Below are 20,029 nucleotides of genomic sequence, written 5' to 3' on the forward strand. Positions count from 1 at the left end.
CATTTTTCGTTATTATTTAATCGGAAATTATTTTTTCGGACCCCCTCGTTTAACTTTAGCTATTTTTTATTGGAATTTCCATTTATATACTGACTTCTCGCTGTCAAACAAGCACGTATTTATACAAAAAAGAATTTTTCTAATAATTCTAGAAAGTCTGTAGAAAAACAATATCCAGAACCGGTTTCACGGTCCACGTCGTGGACGAGTTCGTAACAATACGAACTGTTACCATAACTTTATAGGGATCTCCAAATAAAAACGACAATTTTAGAAAAAAAATTTATTAATCAAACATACGAATACAATGTTATAAATAATCGAAAAAAAAAAATCCCATTAAGCAGAAGCGGATTGAAGATGTTTGTGGACGCACTCCTCCTTGTTAATCAAATGGGTTATTTTATTCACCAGCTGCATCAATTGGGTCAAATCGTGAGCCCAATCGTTAAGGACATCGCTGGGGTCTTTACTCTGCTGGAAATGTACCACTCCTGCCGGACGATCAGTTTTCGCTTGAATGCTTTTACTCACCACCATCTGAGACAAAAACTCTTCAGTTTCTGCAGGCGAAAGATCCAATAATTCAGAAATTCTCCCGATTGTTATACGGGTGTAGTATTTAGCCATCACACGGATGTTGTGTTCCACAACCCTCGATCTTAACATGAAAAAAAATTAGTTCAATAAGATGTCATTCGATTCTGTAAACTCACCTCAAATCCGTCCATCTTTTTTGAGCTTGTTCGTTACCAGTAAAGACCGGAGTCGATTTCAATTGCTTTTCGTATAAATCGCACAACCCCGACCATTTGATCAATTCCGGGGTGGTAAACAACTTCAAAAGTTGTTTATACATAGGAATCTCCTCCAGTACTTTGTCCGCCAAAACTCTGTGAGTCAAATCAACCTGAAATTGGATATTTTTCACAAAAAAATCTCAATAAACTATTTTTTTGGAAAAAAAGTAACCCTGATAATGAAAAATTGATAAAATACCTGCTCGTTATCATGCGGTGCAAGGATTAAATACAACACGACGGCTTGAGCAGCAGCTTGTCTTTCTTCAGGTACCGCCATAATGCTGGGAGTGTTGAGTACCGCACGATAATGCTTACAAGTTGCCAAATAAGACCCTTCATGCTGATCCACTTCCATCATAAGCCTGTAGTACTTCAATTTCAAATCAGATGCACCTTCATCCTCGAAAAATTTAGTGTTAATCTTCTTAGAAATAATCTGTGTTCTGATATAATCCTGTTTAGCTACACACAATCTCATTTGTTCCAAAATAAGTTCAACTTTTTCCCTTTTTTCCATGGAACCGTACGTCTCCACTTGCAATTCTTGAATTATATCAGCAGCTTGTTGAATATTCCCTTCGTCTTCCCTAATTTTAGCCAATTTATGAGTTAAACGAGCCCTTTCTACTTCAACATATATTTTACCTTCAGTTACTTGTCTGTAATAAATTATATATTAGAGCAATACTATATATAAAAATTAAATTTGATCACCTTAACGTATCGATTAATTTCACTTTAGTTTCTTTGTCCGGTGTTTCGTCTACGTAATTACAACACTCTTGAACCATTTTTGCAACGGCTTGTTTCAATTGGGATCTTCTCTTTGTTAGAAGTATTATATGTTCGTTAAGTGCTGCCCAATTGTTAGCTTCTTTACAAATTTGGCATATTGCTACTAGTACTCTTCCAGTTGATATCATATCAGCTCCTGTTCTTGTTTGTTTCTCCAAAGCAAGAAGCTGATCGAGAGCGTCATGTAATTTACCAGATTTAGCGAGTTTTTGGCATTCCGGTATTTTATCGTCGCAAGTAGCACTGTAATCTACTTCCATTTTAACGATTTTACCTGAATCCGTAGCTATAGACTCCATTTTTATAATAAAATACTAAAATAAGAGTACAGAAAACAGCATCAGCAAAAAGCATAACCTAAAGTACCCAACTTTCGTCATATTAGTAAGTATTTAAATTTCATGTAGGAAAAAGAAAATAAAGAAATTAATACATTATAATTAATAATTTAACTAATAAAATCATACCTATTTCACAAGTTATAAACTCAATTTATCACTATTCAAAAATATACAAGTCATATATATTTTTACTCTGAAGGTGTATTTATCTGTCAACTGTTAAATTTCCACCAATCACGCAAAGTATATTAACAAATTCATTAATATTATTTCGTATTAATAACGTACCCTTAAACTCATATGACAACAGCTATCAAATGTCAAACAGTTTCATAAAACTAACTAAAGAGGTAGTGATTATCGCTATCTAAAGTGTGGTTATATTAATGTGATTTAAAGTATAAATTTATTTTTATATTAAAAATATAAATCATGCAGCGAGTACGACATTCAATCCGTCTCATCGATAGATGTAGAAGATTTTCAAATTGGTATTATTGTTTTATTAACCAAATAGTAAAAGTTTTTATTTTAATATTGTTTTAGTGCCACACTTTGTCAGACAGCAGAGATACAATCGAATCCAGTAGAAAAATTAACGATTCCACTACCTAGTAACGTAGAAAAACCCGTTTCTCCTAAAATTGATAAACTAGCAACAGAAATTTCTGAGTTAAATTTAATCGAAGTATCAGAATTGAGTTCTGTATTGAAAAAGAGACTCAATCTTCCAGACGCCCCGGTTTTCCCTGCGGGTGGTTTCGCGGTAGGAGCAGCTGCGCCTGCAGACGACGAGGAAGTGGAAACAAAAAAAGAAAAATCGTCATTTACCGTGAAATTGATGAAGTTCGAAGAGAAACAGAAAGTGGCTCTGATTAAAGAAATCAAAACGTTAGTTGAAGGAATGAATTTAGTACAAGCTAAGAAATTCGTAGAAAGTGCTCCTGCCGTCGTGAAAACCGACATACCTAAAGATGAAGCTGAAAAATTGAAAGCTGCAATCGAAAAAGTTGGTGGTGTAGTTGAGCTTGATTAATTATATTAAGTATAGTTGTATTGTTGTAAATTTTACATTAAAATTTTGAATAAATAAATAATAATCATTATTTTAAATTTTATTCAAGTCTATAAACAGTAAACTCATTTTGGGTACCATAATTTACTTCGAATATTATTAGTACCCCTAGCAGTGTTGCCAAATTGAATTTTGAAAAACCCTCGATAAGAAAATTACATAGGATTAGTTAAAATTGCATAAGGAAATTTAGTACATTCATGTACTTTTTCCAACTGGAATAAAATTATACTTTTTATTAAATTGATGGTAGAAAACAGACACTCAATATTTGCACTACTGTAGCAATAACAAGTTTCTAACAACTTATTCCATTTTCTTTGAATAGAATAATGAAAAATTTGCTTCTTATATCTCATGTAATTATGCAAATTTGTTCAAATTCAAATAAAATATGTTTCATTCTGGAATTAAAGTACGTAAGTTAACATAAAAATACGTAGAGCTGGCATCGCTGCCTCTCCGTACATTATCGATTTATTACATAGATAAATGTTTAATAATTATAAAAATTCTCGAAAGAATTAGTAATGGTTTACGTAAATAAGGAGAAAACTATCAATTATATAAAAAAACCTTAAGAATTTAAGGAAAATTTATAGTTCTATTTTATAAATTACGTATAAATTAATTAATAACTGCAACATATTTTTCATATGCAATGACTAAGGAAAGATTATTGTTTGTGGTTAAAACAGATTTTTAATTCTATATTAATGCTAATCATAATATAGTGATTAACATAATTATGAAATTTGCAAAAATATTAATTAGATTATTATTTACTCTATGGCAAATTGTCAATGTCAAATCATATTTTGAGAAGACTGAAATATGTTGAAACGTCAATTTTCACCTGTTATTTGAACCATATTTTATTTCAAAAGAGCCTAAGAATCAAGACTATTAATAAAAAAAGATAAATGTTAACTAAACTTCCATGAGTATTGAGACATATTTTAAAAACGTTAAGGATTATTGAAATTTTTACACCATAACTGTATAGTAGTTGGTAAAACTGCCGTTCCATAGATTGTCATCAATTTTTGTGTAATAGAGATGAGCTTAGTTATTAGGTCAAATAAATATAACTAGAGTAATTTACCAATTTATTAACTCAATTATAATCTATTTAACAGTATAATAGATTTATATCATTTCCATATAATGAAGAAAACAATGTTTCAGTAACATTGAAGAAGTTTTTTTTATACGGTGTGTTTTAGAATGATAAATTCTTTACAAAAACAAATTTTTGTACTTCGAGTGAAATCATAATACGTTTTTGTTTATATATATTTTTGTCACGTAACTAATCTGAGATAAGTTCAAAGAAATAGAAACAATATACAATTTTAAAGCACTTTACTGAACGAATATTTTCTATTAGTTCGTTCGCAGTTTCCCATCTCTATTTAGTGGTGCGATTTAAGAAAACATGTCTACAGTTGAAACTATAAACATTTCAAAAAACAATGTATTTTTTAAAACCAATACAATGACTTAAACAACCGGTAATTAGAAAAAGGTTAGTCACTTTTATTAATCATTATCTACATTCAAAATTTTGTAATTTAACCCATTGTTCCATAATATTGACTATAGATTGTATAATAATTAAATTGTTTATTAGAAATGATACTTTTTATTATTGATATCTTAATTTGTTTCATTTTTAAACGATTACTATATATTAATAAGAAAAGTAAATAATTTTTTTTCTCAATAAAGGTGTTAACCTTAAATTGTTAACGAACAGTCTGGATGTCCAATTGAACGCTGTCAAATATGAAAGAAGCAGGTCAGTACGTTTATAATCGTATTAATATCTTAATATAAATTCTACAAGGTGATTAACTAGTGTTGTTTGTTTAAGCCTATTGATTTAGTATTAACGAAATTGATTTTATTTATTTCCATGAGTAGGTGAAAGAAATCGTCGTTTCGAACACGAAACTATTTATGACAGTTAATAAAAATTCAATTGTTATCAGTGGCGTACCAATTTTTTATTTAATTATATATATTAAATGAAAATACTTTCTGATAATTGTAATATCGTCGTATTGTTGATCTAATATTTTCGTTCTTGATACGCATTACATAATTCGATAAATAAATATTATTCCGATATAATCGCTATAAAAAAAATTGTAAATAATTGAATGCAAACATGTAATTTTTTCCGCGAAATTTCTCACTTATTACTATCACGGTCATCATATTCTCATTGGGATAACCGTGATTTTTTTTTATTTATTCGGTACGCTTTAGTTCGTAAAGAGAGATGTGCAAGTTAGTTTGGTGTTAGCGTCGAGTTGATTTGGTGGCATCGAAATCGTAATTGAGGATGACAATGTTGACTGGAGGTGGGTAAATTGTTGTAAATTCTAAAAAAAAAAAAAAAATAATCTCGTGTATCATTGTTTTATTAACGATTTTAACTAGAAAAAAAAATTTTTTTATCGTTAATTCGTAATTATAAATTGATCCGGCTAACTAACAGTCCAATCGTTTAATATCCTAGTGAGAATATATTATACAGGGTGTCCCACATAGGGACTACGACAATTAGGGGTAATTTACTTCTATACCAAGTTGTATCCCTTAGAAACCATACTGGGGGGTTAATTAGGGGTGATTTAACATATTTTGGATCCTCCCTCTGCTCTGTTTTAGTTTTTACGCGGGATACTAATAGAATATGATTTAACTAGGGGTGAGTAGGTCATAAAAAGTATTAAGTTAGTTGACTATTACCACAAATATAATACTATAGTTTATCTACGGTTTTTTTCTTGATAAATCGTTTTGATTTTATGTCTATTTGAATAGAAAATAAGTTATTTTTTCTCAATCAAGACGATTTATGAAAATTTATACGGTTTTCCAACGGTGGGGTGAATTTCCACCCACGGTGTTTCGTATTTACTTTGTACACAACACTAAACTATGCACTAAACACTTAACTATTTACTACTCGTTGTTAAACAAGCACCTATTTATACACAACGATTTCTCGATAATTAAGATTCTAGAATATGAACAAACAAAAAATCTTTCTTATAAATTGATTCTATTGATAGCTGTATATATATATATATATATATATATATATATATATATATATATATATATATATATATATATATATATATCTATATATATATATAAAACCAAATGTTAACGGTCTTTTTGGGAATTTTACGCCGCGCCGTCGAATTTTAGCCTCTATTAATGTGATAGAACAGGAACGGCTTCACGGTTTACGTCACTGGACGAGTTCGTCACAATAATAATTGGTTAAACTGTTAAATAATCTGGGTACTTTTCGATTTACGCGGTTGTAAGATTATTATTCATTTCGGAATACGCGAACTTCTGCGCGCTCTTTCCATTATTTACGATAATTCGCTCAAAATCAAAAGTAAATGGTCTTTTTGGAAATTTCCCACCGCTGCCGTCGAATTTTAGCTTCTATTAATGTAATAGAACAGGAACGGCTTCACGGTTTTCGTCACTGGACGAGTTCATCACAATAATAATTGGTTAAACTGTTAAATAATCTGGGTACTTTTCGATTTACGCGGTTGTAAGATTATTATTCATCTCGGAATACGCGATCTTCTGCGCGCTCTTTCCATTATTTACGATAATTCGCTCAAAATCAAAAGTAAATGGTCTTTTTGGGAATTTCCCGCCGCGCCGTCGAATTTTAGCCTCTATTAATGTGATAGAACAGGAACGGCTTCACGGTTTTCATCACTGGACGAGTTCGTCACAATAATAATTGGTTAAACTGTTAAATAATCTGGGTACTTTTCGATTTACGCGGTTGTAAGATTATTATTCATCTCGGAATACGCGAACTTCTGCGCGCTCTTTCCATTATTTACGATAATTCGCTCAAAATCAAAAGTAAATGGTCTTTTTGGGAATTTCCCGCCGCGCCGTCGAATTTTAGCCTCTATTAATGTGATAGAACAGGAACGGCTTCACGGTTTTCGTCACTGGACGAGTTCGTCACAATAATACTTCGTTAAACTGTTAAACAGTCTGGGTACTTTTCGATTTACGCGGTTGTAAGATTATTATTCATCTCGGAATACGCGATCTTCTGCGCGCTCTTTCCATTATTTACGATAATTCGCTCAAAATCAAAAGTAAATGGTCTTTTTGGGAATTTCCCGCCGCGCCGTCGAATTTTAGCCTCTATTAATGTGATAGAACAGGAACGGCTTCACGGTTTTCATCACTGGACGAGTTCGTCACAATAATAATTGGTTAAACTGTTAAATAATCTGGGTACTTTTCGATTTACGCGGTTGTAAGATTATTATTCATTTCGGAATACGCGATCTTCTGCGCGCTCTTTCTATTATTTACGATAATTCGCTCAAAATCAAAAGTAAATGGTCTTTTTGGGAATTTCCCGCCGCGCCGTCGAATTTTAGCCTCTATTAATGTGATAGAACAGGAACGGCTTCACGGTTTACGTCACTGGACGAGTTCGTCACAATAATACTTGATTAAACGGTTAAATAGTCTGGGTACTTTTCGATTTACGCTGTTGTAAGATTATTATTCATTTCGGATACGCGAACTTCTGCGCGCTCTTTCCATTATTTACGATAATTCGCTCAAAATCAAAAGTAAATGGTCTTTTTGGGAATTTCCCGCCGCGCCGTCGAATTTTAGCCTCTATTAATGTGATAGAACAGGAACGGCTTCACGGTTTACGTCACTGGACGAGTTCGTCACAATAATACTTCGTTAAACTGTTAAACAGTCTGGGTACTTTTCGATTTACGCGGTTGTAAGATTATTATTCATCTCGGAATACGCGAACTTCTGCGCGCTCTTTCCATTATTTACGATAATTCGCTCAAAATCAAAAGTAAATGGTCTTTTTGGGAATTTCCCGCCGCGCCGTCGAATTTTAGCCTCTATTAATGTAATAGAACAGGAACGGCTTCACGGTTTACGTCACTGGACGAGTTCGTCACAATAACACTTGGTTAAACGGTTAAATAATAAAGATTATTATTCAATTCGAATTTTTTATTATTTGTATGTTTATTTTCATCATTAAATCGTTAAAAATATTGTCGATAAAAAAATTGAAACGTCATTTTAATGAATGAAACTATTTTTATTATCGGAATATTAATATAATCATTGACCTGTGTCTTTATTATTATCAGAAGACATTTCTGGCGGTCACCTGATAGCGAATTTCATTTTTTTTTCAAAATAAATATAACATTGAATATATATACGAAATTAGATTAATTTATATACGAAGATTGTTTAAAAAGTTCCCGACCCCGACCTAAAGTAATCAATATAAGCTGCCAAAGATATTTGCGCATGCGTTGAGGAATCCGTAAACAAATTACAGCCATTTTCTATCCTTAATTATGTTTGACAGTCGTATAAGTAAAGATTCCTCTAAAAATAAAAACAAAATTAATCATTAAATAATTATTTGTGTCTAAGCAAATGAAATAACAATTCGATTTTGGATATAGAGACTCTACAACATCATTTTTGTGCCATAACCTCAAAATTTTACTTGTGGAAAATAGTCATGGCAATTATTATCCATATGATTCATGTTCTTATATATTTAATGTTGTTTTTCGTATAAAATTCTGTATTTATTGCCCCTGTATATCAATAGCAGCCGTAACATACACTACAGTGGACGAAAACGAAAAATATTTATCTTAAAAAATCAATTTTCCATTGTTTAATTATTACGTACAACGAAAAATATTTTTTTATAACCTTTCAATTTATTGTAGTAGTACGCCTATGGATATATTTCCTATTGACATTTCTAAACCTTGTATAACCTATTAAAAGTTGTACGTTCCATATATATAAAAAATTATTGTATTAAAAAATGAACCGTCTCAAGTCTTTATCATATTTTTTTTGTAGTAATATTTAATTAATTCGGTGAAAACAACTTTCACCGTGATGATACTGATATATTACGAGACTTCGTAGAGTCAGATCTTATTTATTCGCTACGTATAATATAAAACAAATATCTAGTGGTATTAAATGATTTCTAATTGTTCTGAAGTGTTATTAACACCGAGTAAGTTGATTATTAAATATTACAAATAACATTAACAATATCTTTGTTTAGTATACAACAAAACAAAAAATGAATATTCTTTTTTGTAACCTCGTAAATCTGTATAACTACCAATGTTTACTGAAACATTCCGTGCATTGTTTAATAAGTAGATTATTTCGTGTAAATACCTGATTTTAGTACTGAATGTAGTAACAGTGGCAACCATGTAAATTTACGAATACTAATAAGTTTTTAAACATTCATAATACAATCGAAATATTTTAATCGATTTATATAACAAATATTTTTTAAATCAAACTAAACATTAGACAATCAATTTTTAATTATCAAAATCGACTTGAACTATTTATCTAAGGATTATCATAAATCACATTTCAATTATCTACATCAATGACAAATTTGTTTTTTATTTAATTTTTTTCCTATAACCACAAAATAAACCGTTTAATTATAAAAGAATAAGTGCGCACATTTACGCGCATCTCCCGTAACAAATTTGTATTGGATAAATTGTGTAGATGCCAGCGCCGACGGTTGAATTTGTAACTTAAACATACTTTCTCAGATAACTATTAGAGGGCGATTTATACCACAGCTAAAACGTGGAAATATTCAAGCTTAACTAATAAAATACTCATAATTATTTAGATATATCAATATATTTATAATAAATAAGTGTACTAGCTTTCAATTGTTTGGATATTCTTCGGATTTATCTAAAGGAAAGTTGTAACTAACTTTAGGGTCTTCCACATCTCTATTCGTTATTTAATGATTACTGTAAAAAATGACATTAACAAGTCTAGGTCGAAATGTTATTAAAATAATAAAAATTTTCAATCAATTTATTGAATTAGGCTAAGGTCAGGTAAATAATAATCATTTAAAACGTCTTCAACGGTTATTTGTATCAAATATACCAGGAAGTAATTTTTTCTCGGAACGGTAATGAGTTATAATAATGAGATATTTACTGGCCACGTGAATTTTGCTTAAATTAAAAGAAATCTTTATATTTCATATATTTAGACAAAAAATTGAAATTATAATGTATATTCGACAAGTTGATTTTAACGTAATTGAATTTCAAAGTAGCTGTTGACTTATAAAGCAGCAGACATAGTTCGATTCTTCTTTTTTATATATAGTTATTGTTAATATTATTTCAATTTCACCTTTATAAATAACTAAGTCCTAAAAATGTTTTTTTTTATCTCGTTATGTATTTCTTTATGTCTCGGGTTATAAAAAATTGTTACGAAAACGGTCATTGACACCTGTAATATCTACCTAATATGCAATCATACATTATTGGTGTTTGTAATATTTACTCTGTAGATAAACTTTTATACCCATTTTTTTACTTTAAATACGCCGTGATTTTCATCAATTTGAAATTATAGTTGTTGCTCTGTTCAATGAACGATTTCGTAAAATGTTTATTAGTAAGTAAATTCTTTTATATTCGCCATTAAATGGTTTCTTTGTATTCGGAAAACGGTTATTTTCGAAGGTGCTAGCAGAAATTCCCATCTCTATACATCTTGACGTATATATAACTTTATAGTTTCCTGTAGTACATCAGATTAGTCGACTGTTTAGCTTTTAAATTGTAAGTCAAGATGGCGTGACAAAATACGTTTAAGCTCTAATGTATCAATTTATTATAAGCGTACGGAATTTACGTTGAAATCACAATGTTTATGTACGTATGTATATAATGATATTTGTGAAATTGTTGGTTTACAATTTAAATTGAATCTTTTTCTATAAAAAAAAGCTTAGTACTATGTAGTACTTGTTTTTACTAAGAAATTTTTTTTAGATATTTAGAAAAATGCACGCCAATGGGCGGCGTATAACATCAATGGAATTAAAAATATCTAATTTCACATTAACTTTAGATAAAAAAGTTGTCTAATTACGAGAAGGAAGTGACGACATCAAATATTTCGTCTAAAATATTTTCATTGTTGCCATTTTATCGGCTCTTCTTTGATAAATACGATCTTTGAGTTATATATTAGATTATTTTATTTATTATTATATACGTGACAATGCTGCAATCTTTCAATTAAGTAATTCGACTCTGGTATACAACATTCTTTATCAACAAATTTCGTAATGTTCTTTATCTTTGTCGTGTTTTACTTTAGTGAAAATTACCATACCGTATAAACCTAAACATATGACAACATCGCAATCGATCTATCTAGATAAATCGATTTTAAAGATTAGTTGCGCTCTTTTTCTAATTTTAAAATTTTATAATCTGCTATCTTCGTTGCGACCTCGGTCTTGCTACACTGAAAACTCCGTCACTTTCAATTAATTCAAATTGCCTTCTTTTTCTAGTTCTCGGGTTTCGCTATTTTTTATCTCCGTCGCAGTTAGCTCTATTCCACACTAAATACATTAGTTCTAGTCCGATTATGGGTAACAAACGTTATAAAATTCCAGATTCCGCCATTTTTATTTAATATAAACAATGATAGTTAGTAAAATATGAGTTATTGTTAATTAAAATCTCTTTTAAAAGTAAAAGTGAAGTTTTGTTGATTTAAAACTGGTATTTTACCAAGTATATATGATATGTGCCTTGTGAAAAAGTTTTTTTTCTTATGAAAATATGTCTGTTTATGTTTTGTTTTGAAATTGAAAATGGCAATTCAGTTTTTTAATTTTGGAATTTTTCTGGAATAAATTGTGTTATGTTCGGTTTGAAGTGAAACCGATTTTTATTTAGATATGTAAATATATGCACGCCACTGGGCGGCGTATATCATCAATGAAATTAAAAATATCTCATTTCACATTAACTTTAGATAAAAAAAATTGTCTATTTACGAAAAGGAAGTGACGACACAAATATTTCGTCTAAAATATCGGCTCTTCTTTGATAAATACGGTCTTCCAGTTATATATTAAAATATTTTATTTTATTCTCGTTTAATCACGTTTGAAAAATTGTAATCAATTTTTTTGAATAACCTTGTACGCATCGCTGATATAAATAACATAAACAATTCAAAACTAAGTCAGTTATGGTTGAATGGCTTAATAATATGCTTGGTAACAAATTAAAGTTATTATTTTTTGACTATTTGTATATATTTCGAAAATTTTCTGTAGTATGACGTACAAAAAAAGTCGTTTAGTAAAAAAGTTTTTCGAATTAATCAAAAAATTTTTCCTGTAAGTTCATTTTTCCAATTTATTAAAGTTTAGTCAAAAAAAAAATACAAGGTAAGTATCAATGTTTTGGTGACCTTTTGTTTTATCTCAAATATCCCTACCACCATATCTATTTGTTGTATTGTACAGAAGTAGTGTCGAGCTAACAATAGAAATATTGACACCTAACGACGTGCCGGTTATGCTAATAAAATATCAGTGAAATTTCTGTTTTTTATTTATTGTCGTATGATTAAAGAAATGGATAATGTGGTTAATCAGTCGTTGCTTCGAGATTATCGTAAGTTTATTCATTAAAATCGCTTTATTTTTTAATTAATGAAACCTTAAAAGATTCATTTCGTTACAAAGTAACACAAGTTTATAACAATGATAAAAATAATCCATAAAACTTGATAATCGTGTAAATAATTTAATCCCGTCATAACCGGGAATATTAATAAAAATGCATATGCAAAAGATAAGAATATTTGATGTTTGCTGACGAAACTTTTTCATATAATATAAAGTTATCAATTTTCAATGCAAATTTGGATTTAACCCAGAAATTTGTAGTGAAATATGTGAGGTTATGAAACCATATTTATATGAATTGACAATCAATACAAAATTATTAAAAAAACGTTGTACTAAATATCATATTGTTTATTTTTACTTTTGGATGATTATTAAATACCTGGAAACATTTGATGGAATCGCATGAATTCGAAACGTAATCTACTTTAAAATGCACCTAACTTAACATCACTTGAAAACACATTTTATACGTATTATTAAATTGACTGTAGGAACTCACAATATATCACAAAATTATTTTCGATCCTCGTTTTAGGATTTAATGAAAATTTTAAAATAGATCATTTTATACACTATATCAAATTCAGTACCCAAATTAAAATATAGTTTAACGTTATATAAAAATATTTCTAAAATACATTAATAATATTGATCTATAATCGATTTCCGTGGAAAGTCAATCAGCTGTTAGAATTGTTAGTCCGTTTCTGGAAATATACAAGTACCGTAACCGGTAGTAATGACGTCATGAATAACGTTGACTTGACTTCGCAATGATTTGAAGGTATATTTACTTTATAAACGACTTTTATTATAATAATATTTAATTCGGAGCATGCTACGCACTGGTTTAATGTTGTTATCCATTTTTATTTTAGGATACAAGTAATATATATTACTTTAAAAATTTTCACATATACATTTTCAAAGGTAATTTTGTTATTCATTGTAGTTTTCTTGTGTATACCTTAGATTTTATTTGTGTCTTTACTTAGTTACTCGTATGTTTAGGTTCTTAGTTTTTTACAAGGTCTTGTCTAAAAATTGTAAACAATTTTTTGACAATAAAGAATTTCTTTCTCTCTCTCTTGTTCGGAAATATTTTGGTGAGCGCGATATGTCATATATCGACGCCATATTGACGTGTTTGTTTACATTTCGTTATAAATTAAATAAAGTAATCTACACAAAAAGATTGTTGATGTTAGCTGTTACAACGATAAGAAAAATAAGAAAATATTCCAATAATTCACAATTATGACCCTATAGTACTTCTAATAAAGGCGTAGTATTCGGAAAGTTGTATAATGTAATGTATAATTCATTCTATGTGAGACAAACTACTTTAATTTGGTAACTTGTAATTATAATAAGTAAAAGTTTAATAGAATAATATATTATTTATGAAATTTATTGTTTTAGGAACATCTGGTACAACAAATATAAGACGACTGATAAAGAGGAGATTTCCATTATTAGCATGGCTGCCCTCTTACAATTTTCAAACATTTTCACAAGATTTTCTAGCTGGTATAACTGTTGCTCTAACAGAAATTCCTCAGGGTATCGCTTATGCAATTGTAGCGGGTAAGTTTTTATTTCAGAATCTTTTATTTAAAATAGTTTATATTCATTATATTTAATAGTTTTTATTATCTCTGTTTTGTTATGAAATTAGATCTCGATTTACTTTTTCTTAGTTATAATCATTGATTATTATAGATTATACAGCAAAGTCAAGGTTATGAACAAAGTTTTATTCATAATATCAACCTATTAACTTTTATGTAGGATAATAAACTTATCTAAAACTAAAATTATTTTCGTGATGATTTGTCTCGATTTTAGGTCTATTTACTATGAAATCAGTTTAAAATAACATGTAAAAATTGACGTTTCGACCTACTTCGGTTTTTGCAAAATATTTTAAACTGATTTTTATAGAAAAAAAGACCTAAAATCAAGAGAAATCGTTACGAAAAACATATAAATAGGTCTAAGAAGTAAAAAACTTTCATTTTTATCATTTTTTATTGTTATAATTTCAATTTTTATCAATTTAGATATCAGTATCTAGTTGAGTATTGCATTTTTTAACTTGCTAAATTAAAATTTTCGAAACTGTTAGTTATATTCATACTGAACACACTGTTAACACTACCACTACATTAACAATCACAAATTACATTGTCTGACCCACGTTTCGATAACTAACTTATCGTCTTCAGACACCGAAACGTGGTTCGATCAGTGTAATTGTGTATGTTGGTGTAGTGGTAGTGTAAATAGTGTGTTCAGTATGAAATAAATATATTATAAACCTTTTTGTGAAGGTCTTCCTTCTCAATATGGACTCTATGCTGGTTTTATGGGATGTTTCATGTATTTCATGTTGGGCAGCTGTAAAGATATCAATATAGGACCAACAGCTATAATGGCGTTAATGATTCAACCCTACGTTTCCAGTATGGGTATTGCCGGTGGTATTTTGATAACGTTCCTATCGGGATGTTTGATTTTTCTATGCGGTTTACTGCATTTAGGTACATAAAATTTGTTGTAATTCGATTATGAATTGTGATACAATTGGCTCGTTTTTCAGGATTTATTGTGGAATTTTTTTCTTACCCTGTGATAGCAGGATTTACTACAGCGGCTGCTTTCAATATAGCTTCGTCTCAAATTAAATCTCTGTTAGGTATACCGGGGAAATCGGATACTTTTCTAACCGCTTGGATATCGGTTTTTGAAAATATCAAAAAAACCCGATTGGCAGATACTTTGATGGGATTTTTCGTCATAGTGTTCCTAGTTATAGCAAAAGTAAGTTTTAACTGATAGGAATCGAGGATTTAATCACAATAAAGTTTATTTTTTTCTTAATTTATGTGACAACGCCGCAATCGTTCAAATAAGTAACTCGACATTAGTAAATAATAACAACATTCTTTATCTAATCTTCACATTTCATAATGTTCTTTCTCACTCTCGCTATCTAGATAAGTCGATACTGAGGCGGATACTAAATCGATTTTAACGATTAGTTGCGCTCTTTTTCTAATATTCAAATTTTATAATCTGCTATCTTCGTCGCAACCTCGATCATACTACACTGAAAATTCCGACACTTTAAATTAATTGAAGCGATTAGTTGCCTTCTTTTTTTAATTCTAGGGTATTGCTATGTGTTATTTTCGTCACACCTAGTTCCACATTTCACACTGTGAACACTAGTTATCGTTTGATTATTGTTAACAAACGTTACAAATTTCCAGATTCCGCCATTTTTTATTTAATGACAGTAAATTATGAGATATTGTTAATAAAAATCTTAGTTGTTCTTTTAAAAGTAAATGTGAATTTTTTTTTTCAATTTAAAACTCGTATTTCACTAATTTTATATTATAATGTGTGCTATGTGAAAAAGTTTTTTCTCGCTATGAAAAGATAAGTTTTGTTTTTGAAATTGAAAATGTTGAGTAATATGTAATTCAGTGCTTTCAAGTGGGAATATTTTAGGAATAAAGAGTGTTATGTTCACTTTCCAATTCGATTTAAAGTGTAAAAACATCTTTTAAATTGCGCATCTTCAAAAACTCGAGGAAACTCTTCCGATTTTCAACGATTAAGGTTTTCATCTTACATATTTCTTATAAAACAATACCAATTATGATCAATTATCTAAATACATATTTCTTTTAGAGAATTTTGTGATAAAATCTATTTTATCTTGTATAATCTCGAAAATTTTAAATTAATCAATATATATATATATATATATATATATATATATATATATATATATATGCGTGATAACACGTTTTTTGTGATGAATTTGTTGAGTTTGTGAATAAATTTAGTCATTTCTATCAAAAATATAACTAAACGTCTAATTTTTTCATTGATAGATAAATTTTTTCCTGTAGTTTTTGGTACTAAACTAAGGTTTTATTTACGGGGTTGATATTTATGTTTTACATAGGAAATAAGAAGATACGGTTCGTTAAAACAACGTCCAGAATGGACAAGAAAAAGATATATTATCGGAGTGATTATTTTTATGTTTTCTTTGGCAAGTAACGCCATTGCTGTGATGTGTTGTAGTGTAGTAGCCTACATTTTCAAACAATACGGACAAATGCCGTTTAAATTGACTGGTGAGTCTCAAATTCTATTCATTTATAAACCTAACTCAAACTTTCATCTGTAGGATGTTCTTATATTGTTATTTTTGTTTAATACGAGACGCAATGTCAATTTGAATCAGTTTTCTTTTAATGGGGACATTTATTTTGAATTGGTAGTTGATTTAAGAGTGGGATGGAAATCAATGTGTAATAATACTGATGTTTGATATGATTTCAAGGTGAAGTTCGTGGTGGTTTACCCTCTTTTACTTTACCACCTTTCAGTACAAATTTCAACGGTACCGAATTTAGATTTGAAGATATGATGACCGAATATGGTACCGTAGTTATATTTTGTCCTTTAATAGCAGTTTTAGAACACATAGCGATCGCGAAAGCGTTTTGTAAGTAACTTTCGTTAATTTTCTTCAAGTTTCTACTAAAACCGTTCATTTTCCAGCTAAGGGAAAATCATTAGACGCTACTCAGGAGATGATAGCGTTAGGTGTTTGTAATATAATGGGTTCGTTTGTACAATCCATGCCAGTAACTGGTTCGTTTACTAGAACAGCAGTTAACAATGCTTCCGGAGCTAAAACCCCAGCTTGTAGTATCATTACCGGTATTATGGTGTTAGTTGCTTTGGGATTTTTAACTTCTACGTTCCAATACATTCCCAAGTCTACTTTAGCTGGGGTTATCATGGTCGCTATGTATTATTTGTGCGATTTTCAAGCGTTCATTTTACTTTGGAAATCTAAAAGTAAGTAATCATAATTTATTATTAATATTTACAGATATTTGTCTCTTTTATGGAATAATTTGAAAAAATTGTTTAAATTTGATCTTATTTTGGATAAATATCAACATTTTCTTTAATATACTATGAAATTTTACCAATTATAATGATTTAATATGAATATTTTGTTGTAATTGAATTTTTTTAATGTTTACTAAAATTATCGTTGATTGTTTTCACTAGATTATCCTGTTTATTAGTTCCTTCCTCAAATTCGGCTAAAAAGTGGCACAAAGTCCTGTAGAAATCTCTGTAATCAACTAAAATTCAGTTCCGAACAAACTATTTTGATGATTCAGTTTGAATAATGCTTCCGAAACATATTTTAATACCCAAATAAAGGTTACTGGTCAGTAAAAGGATTTTGTGATCCCGTCATATACTCCCAGGTCTTGTTGTCTGAAGTTCCGTAATGTTTCACACGTCTTCAGGTGTCTATTGAGGCGAAAGTTCCCAGTTAGGGCTCCCGTTAGTATTTGTACTTCTACAATCTCTGGTTACAGTTTTCCGGAAGAGCTTCGGGTCCCTATAAGGGTTTGTTTGCCTCCATTTTAGCAAGCCTATCAGCTATTTCATGTCCCAACTTCGTTTTTCTTGCCTAGTTCGTTCAATTTTTCCAGGCAATCCCAAACTAATTTGGATTTTATGATATTGGAGCTCCAAACTCTAAATGCTGTCCATCCGTATACCATTTAATGGTATTTCTATTCGTGTTATGTACGGTATTATGATTCCAGCTTAGTATCGTGGTAAATTTTTTCAATACATCATCCTGAGGCATGCCCCAAGTATGGTCATTATATTATTTTAGTAATTGAACATTCTAAGTGATGTTTTTTCTTTCCGATACTATGTGGAGATTTAGAATCACTTCTAGTGCAGTCCTAGCGATTATGGTACCCCAAACCACTGCCCAAGATGTAATTATCGGTCGGTGTACATGGGTTACAACCCCAATTCTTCCATTGGAAGCTCCTGTTCACCATTAGGGGGGAAAGCCTCATCGATTCTTATTTTCTTGATAAGTATAACATTAGGATGTAATTAATAAGAAAATACCAAGCTTTCTATTGTCTTTTTATTGATCCTTAACCCTTAACGCATAGTGTATATGTCGCTAGTGATGAAAACACCTCGGATACGTACATAACCTCAATGTTTTACATTTCCTTACAAATTAGAGTTGTTGGCAACGTCGTTTTTATGGTTGTAATGTTTGAATTTTTGATTTTAGAATTGGATCTGATACCTCTAACGGCGACTTTGGTGTGTTGCCTCTTCATCAATTTGGAATACGGTATTTTGATAGGTCTGGCCGTCAATATAGTGTTCGTGTTGTATTCGTCGGCTAGACCGAAAATTGAAATCGAAGAAATATCCCCGTTATATTATTTAGTTAAATTCAAATCAGGATTACATTATACTTCAGCCGAATATTTGAGAGAATACATTCTGAGTATGTGTACGTCCCCTAACAGTACGGTAATTATCGATGGGGAATATATTGGCAACATTGACGCCACCGTAGCCAAGGTAAGTTCATTTGCAACAGTTTGTAGTTTGTTCCAGGTAAAAAAGAAGAAGAATCTAACCGATTATTGTAGTTATTCGTTGTGGGTAATAATTCTGGGTTATCAAGAAATAAATTTACAACCGGCACCACTGTATTTTTTTTCTCTCTCGAATTTGTTATTTATGTGATTGAATTTTTAGAGTTTGAATGGGCTCAAAGACGAATTACAAATTCGAAACCAAAATATAATATTTTGGAATTTCAAAAAAACTGTGATAAATACTTGCTTAGGTGTAAATTCGGATTTGGGATTGAATGTGAAAGAAGAAAGTTTGGAACAAATTATTGGTAAGTAGGTGAGTTTTTGCTGGATTTATTGATTTTTTTGGATAATTTTGCATTTTTTGTTGTTTCAGCTTCCTAGCTTCACAAAACCATCGAGAATTCAATGAGATTAATTTTTTTATTCTTATTGTATATCAAATAATAAAATTTATTACTTCCAATAGTTTTTTATTGCACTTTTTACGGAATTTTTTATAAAGAATTTTTTAATCGCCCCTCGTATTATTAGTATCATCGCCTGTCAAACATATTTACAATGTTGCCGCGTTTACTTGTTTTTCACTAAACGATATTAAGTAATATATCAGAAGACTCTTTGAAATTGACACAATGTGCATCAGAACTGAGATATATTCGTCTTCGTATTATCTACGTCGTTAGCCATAAAAATAATAAAATATTTTTAACCAAAATTACACACCTATCACTGATATAATGAGTTTTTATCAATTGAAACAAATTTTTATCAAAAAAATCCGGCAACACTGGTATTATAACTTGTATAATCTTCTTTTTTATCAAGACTAAAAAGACTTTTACCCTATTAACACAAAGCTAAGTATTAACTATACGTTTTTATTTCTGTAGCTATTTAAAGGCTTCTAAACTAATAAAATTTAACTCAAA

At 29.9% G+C, this 20,029-nt stretch overlaps 3 protein-coding genes across 7 annotated transcripts; 2 read left to right on the forward strand and 1 right to left on the reverse strand.

Annotated features, from left to right (window-relative positions):
* Positions 1-263: 263 nt before the first annotated feature.
* Positions 264-13,256, reverse strand: LOC130447639 (26S proteasome non-ATPase regulatory subunit 12). Of its 2 annotated transcripts, none has more exons than XM_056784578.1 (5): positions 2,066-2,212; positions 1,518-1,912; positions 1,000-1,462; positions 717-910; positions 264-661 (listed from the first exon to the last, which is right to left on the reverse strand). In XM_056784578.1, the coding sequence occupies exons 2-5, from the start codon at positions 1,895-1,897 to the stop codon at positions 340-342; spliced, it is 1,359 nt and encodes a 452-aa protein (XP_056640556.1). In that variant the 5' UTR covers positions 1,898-1,912; positions 2,066-2,212; the 3' UTR covers positions 264-339. The 2 variants fall into 2 exon arrangements, with proteins under 2 accessions (XP_056640556.1, XP_056640557.1); XM_056784579.1 differs by lacking the exon at positions 2,066-2,212 and adding an exon at positions 13,118-13,256 and having other exon boundaries at positions 267-661.
* On the forward strand, positions 2,266-3,045 carry LOC130447641 (39S ribosomal protein L12, mitochondrial). Its single transcript, XM_056784581.1, has 2 exons — positions 2,266-2,430; positions 2,486-3,045. The coding sequence occupies exons 1-2, from the start codon at positions 2,372-2,374 to the stop codon at positions 2,973-2,975; spliced, it is 549 nt and encodes a 182-aa protein (XP_056640559.1). The 5' UTR covers positions 2,266-2,371; the 3' UTR covers positions 2,976-3,045.
* LOC130447638 (sodium-independent sulfate anion transporter) lies at positions 4,082-19,563 on the forward strand. 4 transcript variants are annotated; one of them, XM_056784576.1, is made up of 11 exons: positions 4,082-4,542; positions 4,746-4,815; positions 14,041-14,205; positions 14,952-15,161; positions 15,221-15,441; positions 16,601-16,775; positions 16,985-17,149; positions 17,206-17,508; positions 18,779-19,077; positions 19,258-19,405; positions 19,474-19,563. In XM_056784576.1, the coding sequence occupies exons 2-11, from the start codon at positions 4,803-4,805 to the stop codon at positions 19,479-19,481; spliced, it is 1,707 nt and encodes a 568-aa protein (XP_056640554.1). In that variant the 5' UTR covers positions 4,082-4,542; positions 4,746-4,802; the 3' UTR covers positions 19,482-19,563. The 4 variants fall into 4 exon arrangements, with proteins under 4 accessions (XP_056640554.1, XP_056640555.1, XP_056640553.1 ...); XM_056784577.1 differs by lacking the exons at positions 4,082-4,542; positions 4,746-4,815 and adding an exon at positions 4,847-5,383; XM_056784575.1 differs by lacking the exons at positions 4,082-4,542; positions 4,746-4,815 and adding an exon at positions 12,440-12,601.
* The last annotated feature ends 466 nt before the right edge of the window (positions 19,564-20,029 follow it).

This window comes from Diorhabda sublineata, chromosome 8 (assembly GCF_026230105.1).
Source record: "Diorhabda sublineata isolate icDioSubl1.1 chromosome 8, icDioSubl1.1, whole genome shotgun sequence".
Lineage (NCBI taxonomy): Eukaryota > Metazoa > Arthropoda > Insecta > Coleoptera > Chrysomelidae > Diorhabda > Diorhabda sublineata.

What these genes read in the sequence shown, in the direction of transcription:
- LOC130447639 (XM_056784578.1), bottom strand. Translation starts at nt 1,897, where the DNA reads ATGGAGTCTATAGCTACGGATTCAGGTAAAATCGTTAAAATGGAAGTA. An exon ending in AAATTAATCGATACGTTAAG is followed by an intron (nt 1,463 to 1,517) that starts GTGATCAAATTT and finishes AATTTATTACAG; the next exon opens with ACAAGTAACTGAAGGTAAAA. An exon ending in CACCGCATGATAACGAGCAG is followed by an intron (nt 911 to 999) that starts GTATTTTATCAA and finishes ATCCAATTTCAG; the next exon opens with GTTGATTTGACTCACAGAGT.
- LOC130447641 (XM_056784581.1), top strand. Translation starts at nt 2,372, where the DNA reads ATGCAGCGAGTACGACATTCAATCCGTCTCATCGATAGATGTAGAAGA. An exon ending in TGTAGAAGATTTTCAAATTG is followed by an intron (nt 2,431 to 2,485) that starts GTATTATTGTTT and finishes ATATTGTTTTAG; the next exon opens with TGCCACACTTTGTCAGACAG.
- LOC130447638 (XM_056784575.1), top strand. Translation starts at nt 12,550, where the DNA reads ATGATTAAAGAAATGGATAATGTGGTTAATCAGTCGTTGCTTCGAGAT. An exon ending in TTTACTTTGGAAATCTAAAA is followed by an intron (nt 17,509 to 18,778) that starts GTAAGTAATCAT and finishes TTTTGATTTTAG; the next exon opens with AATTGGATCTGATACCTCTA. An exon ending in TTGACGCCACCGTAGCCAAG is followed by an intron (nt 19,078 to 19,257) that starts GTAAGTTCATTT and finishes TTGAATTTTTAG; the next exon opens with AGTTTGAATGGGCTCAAAGA.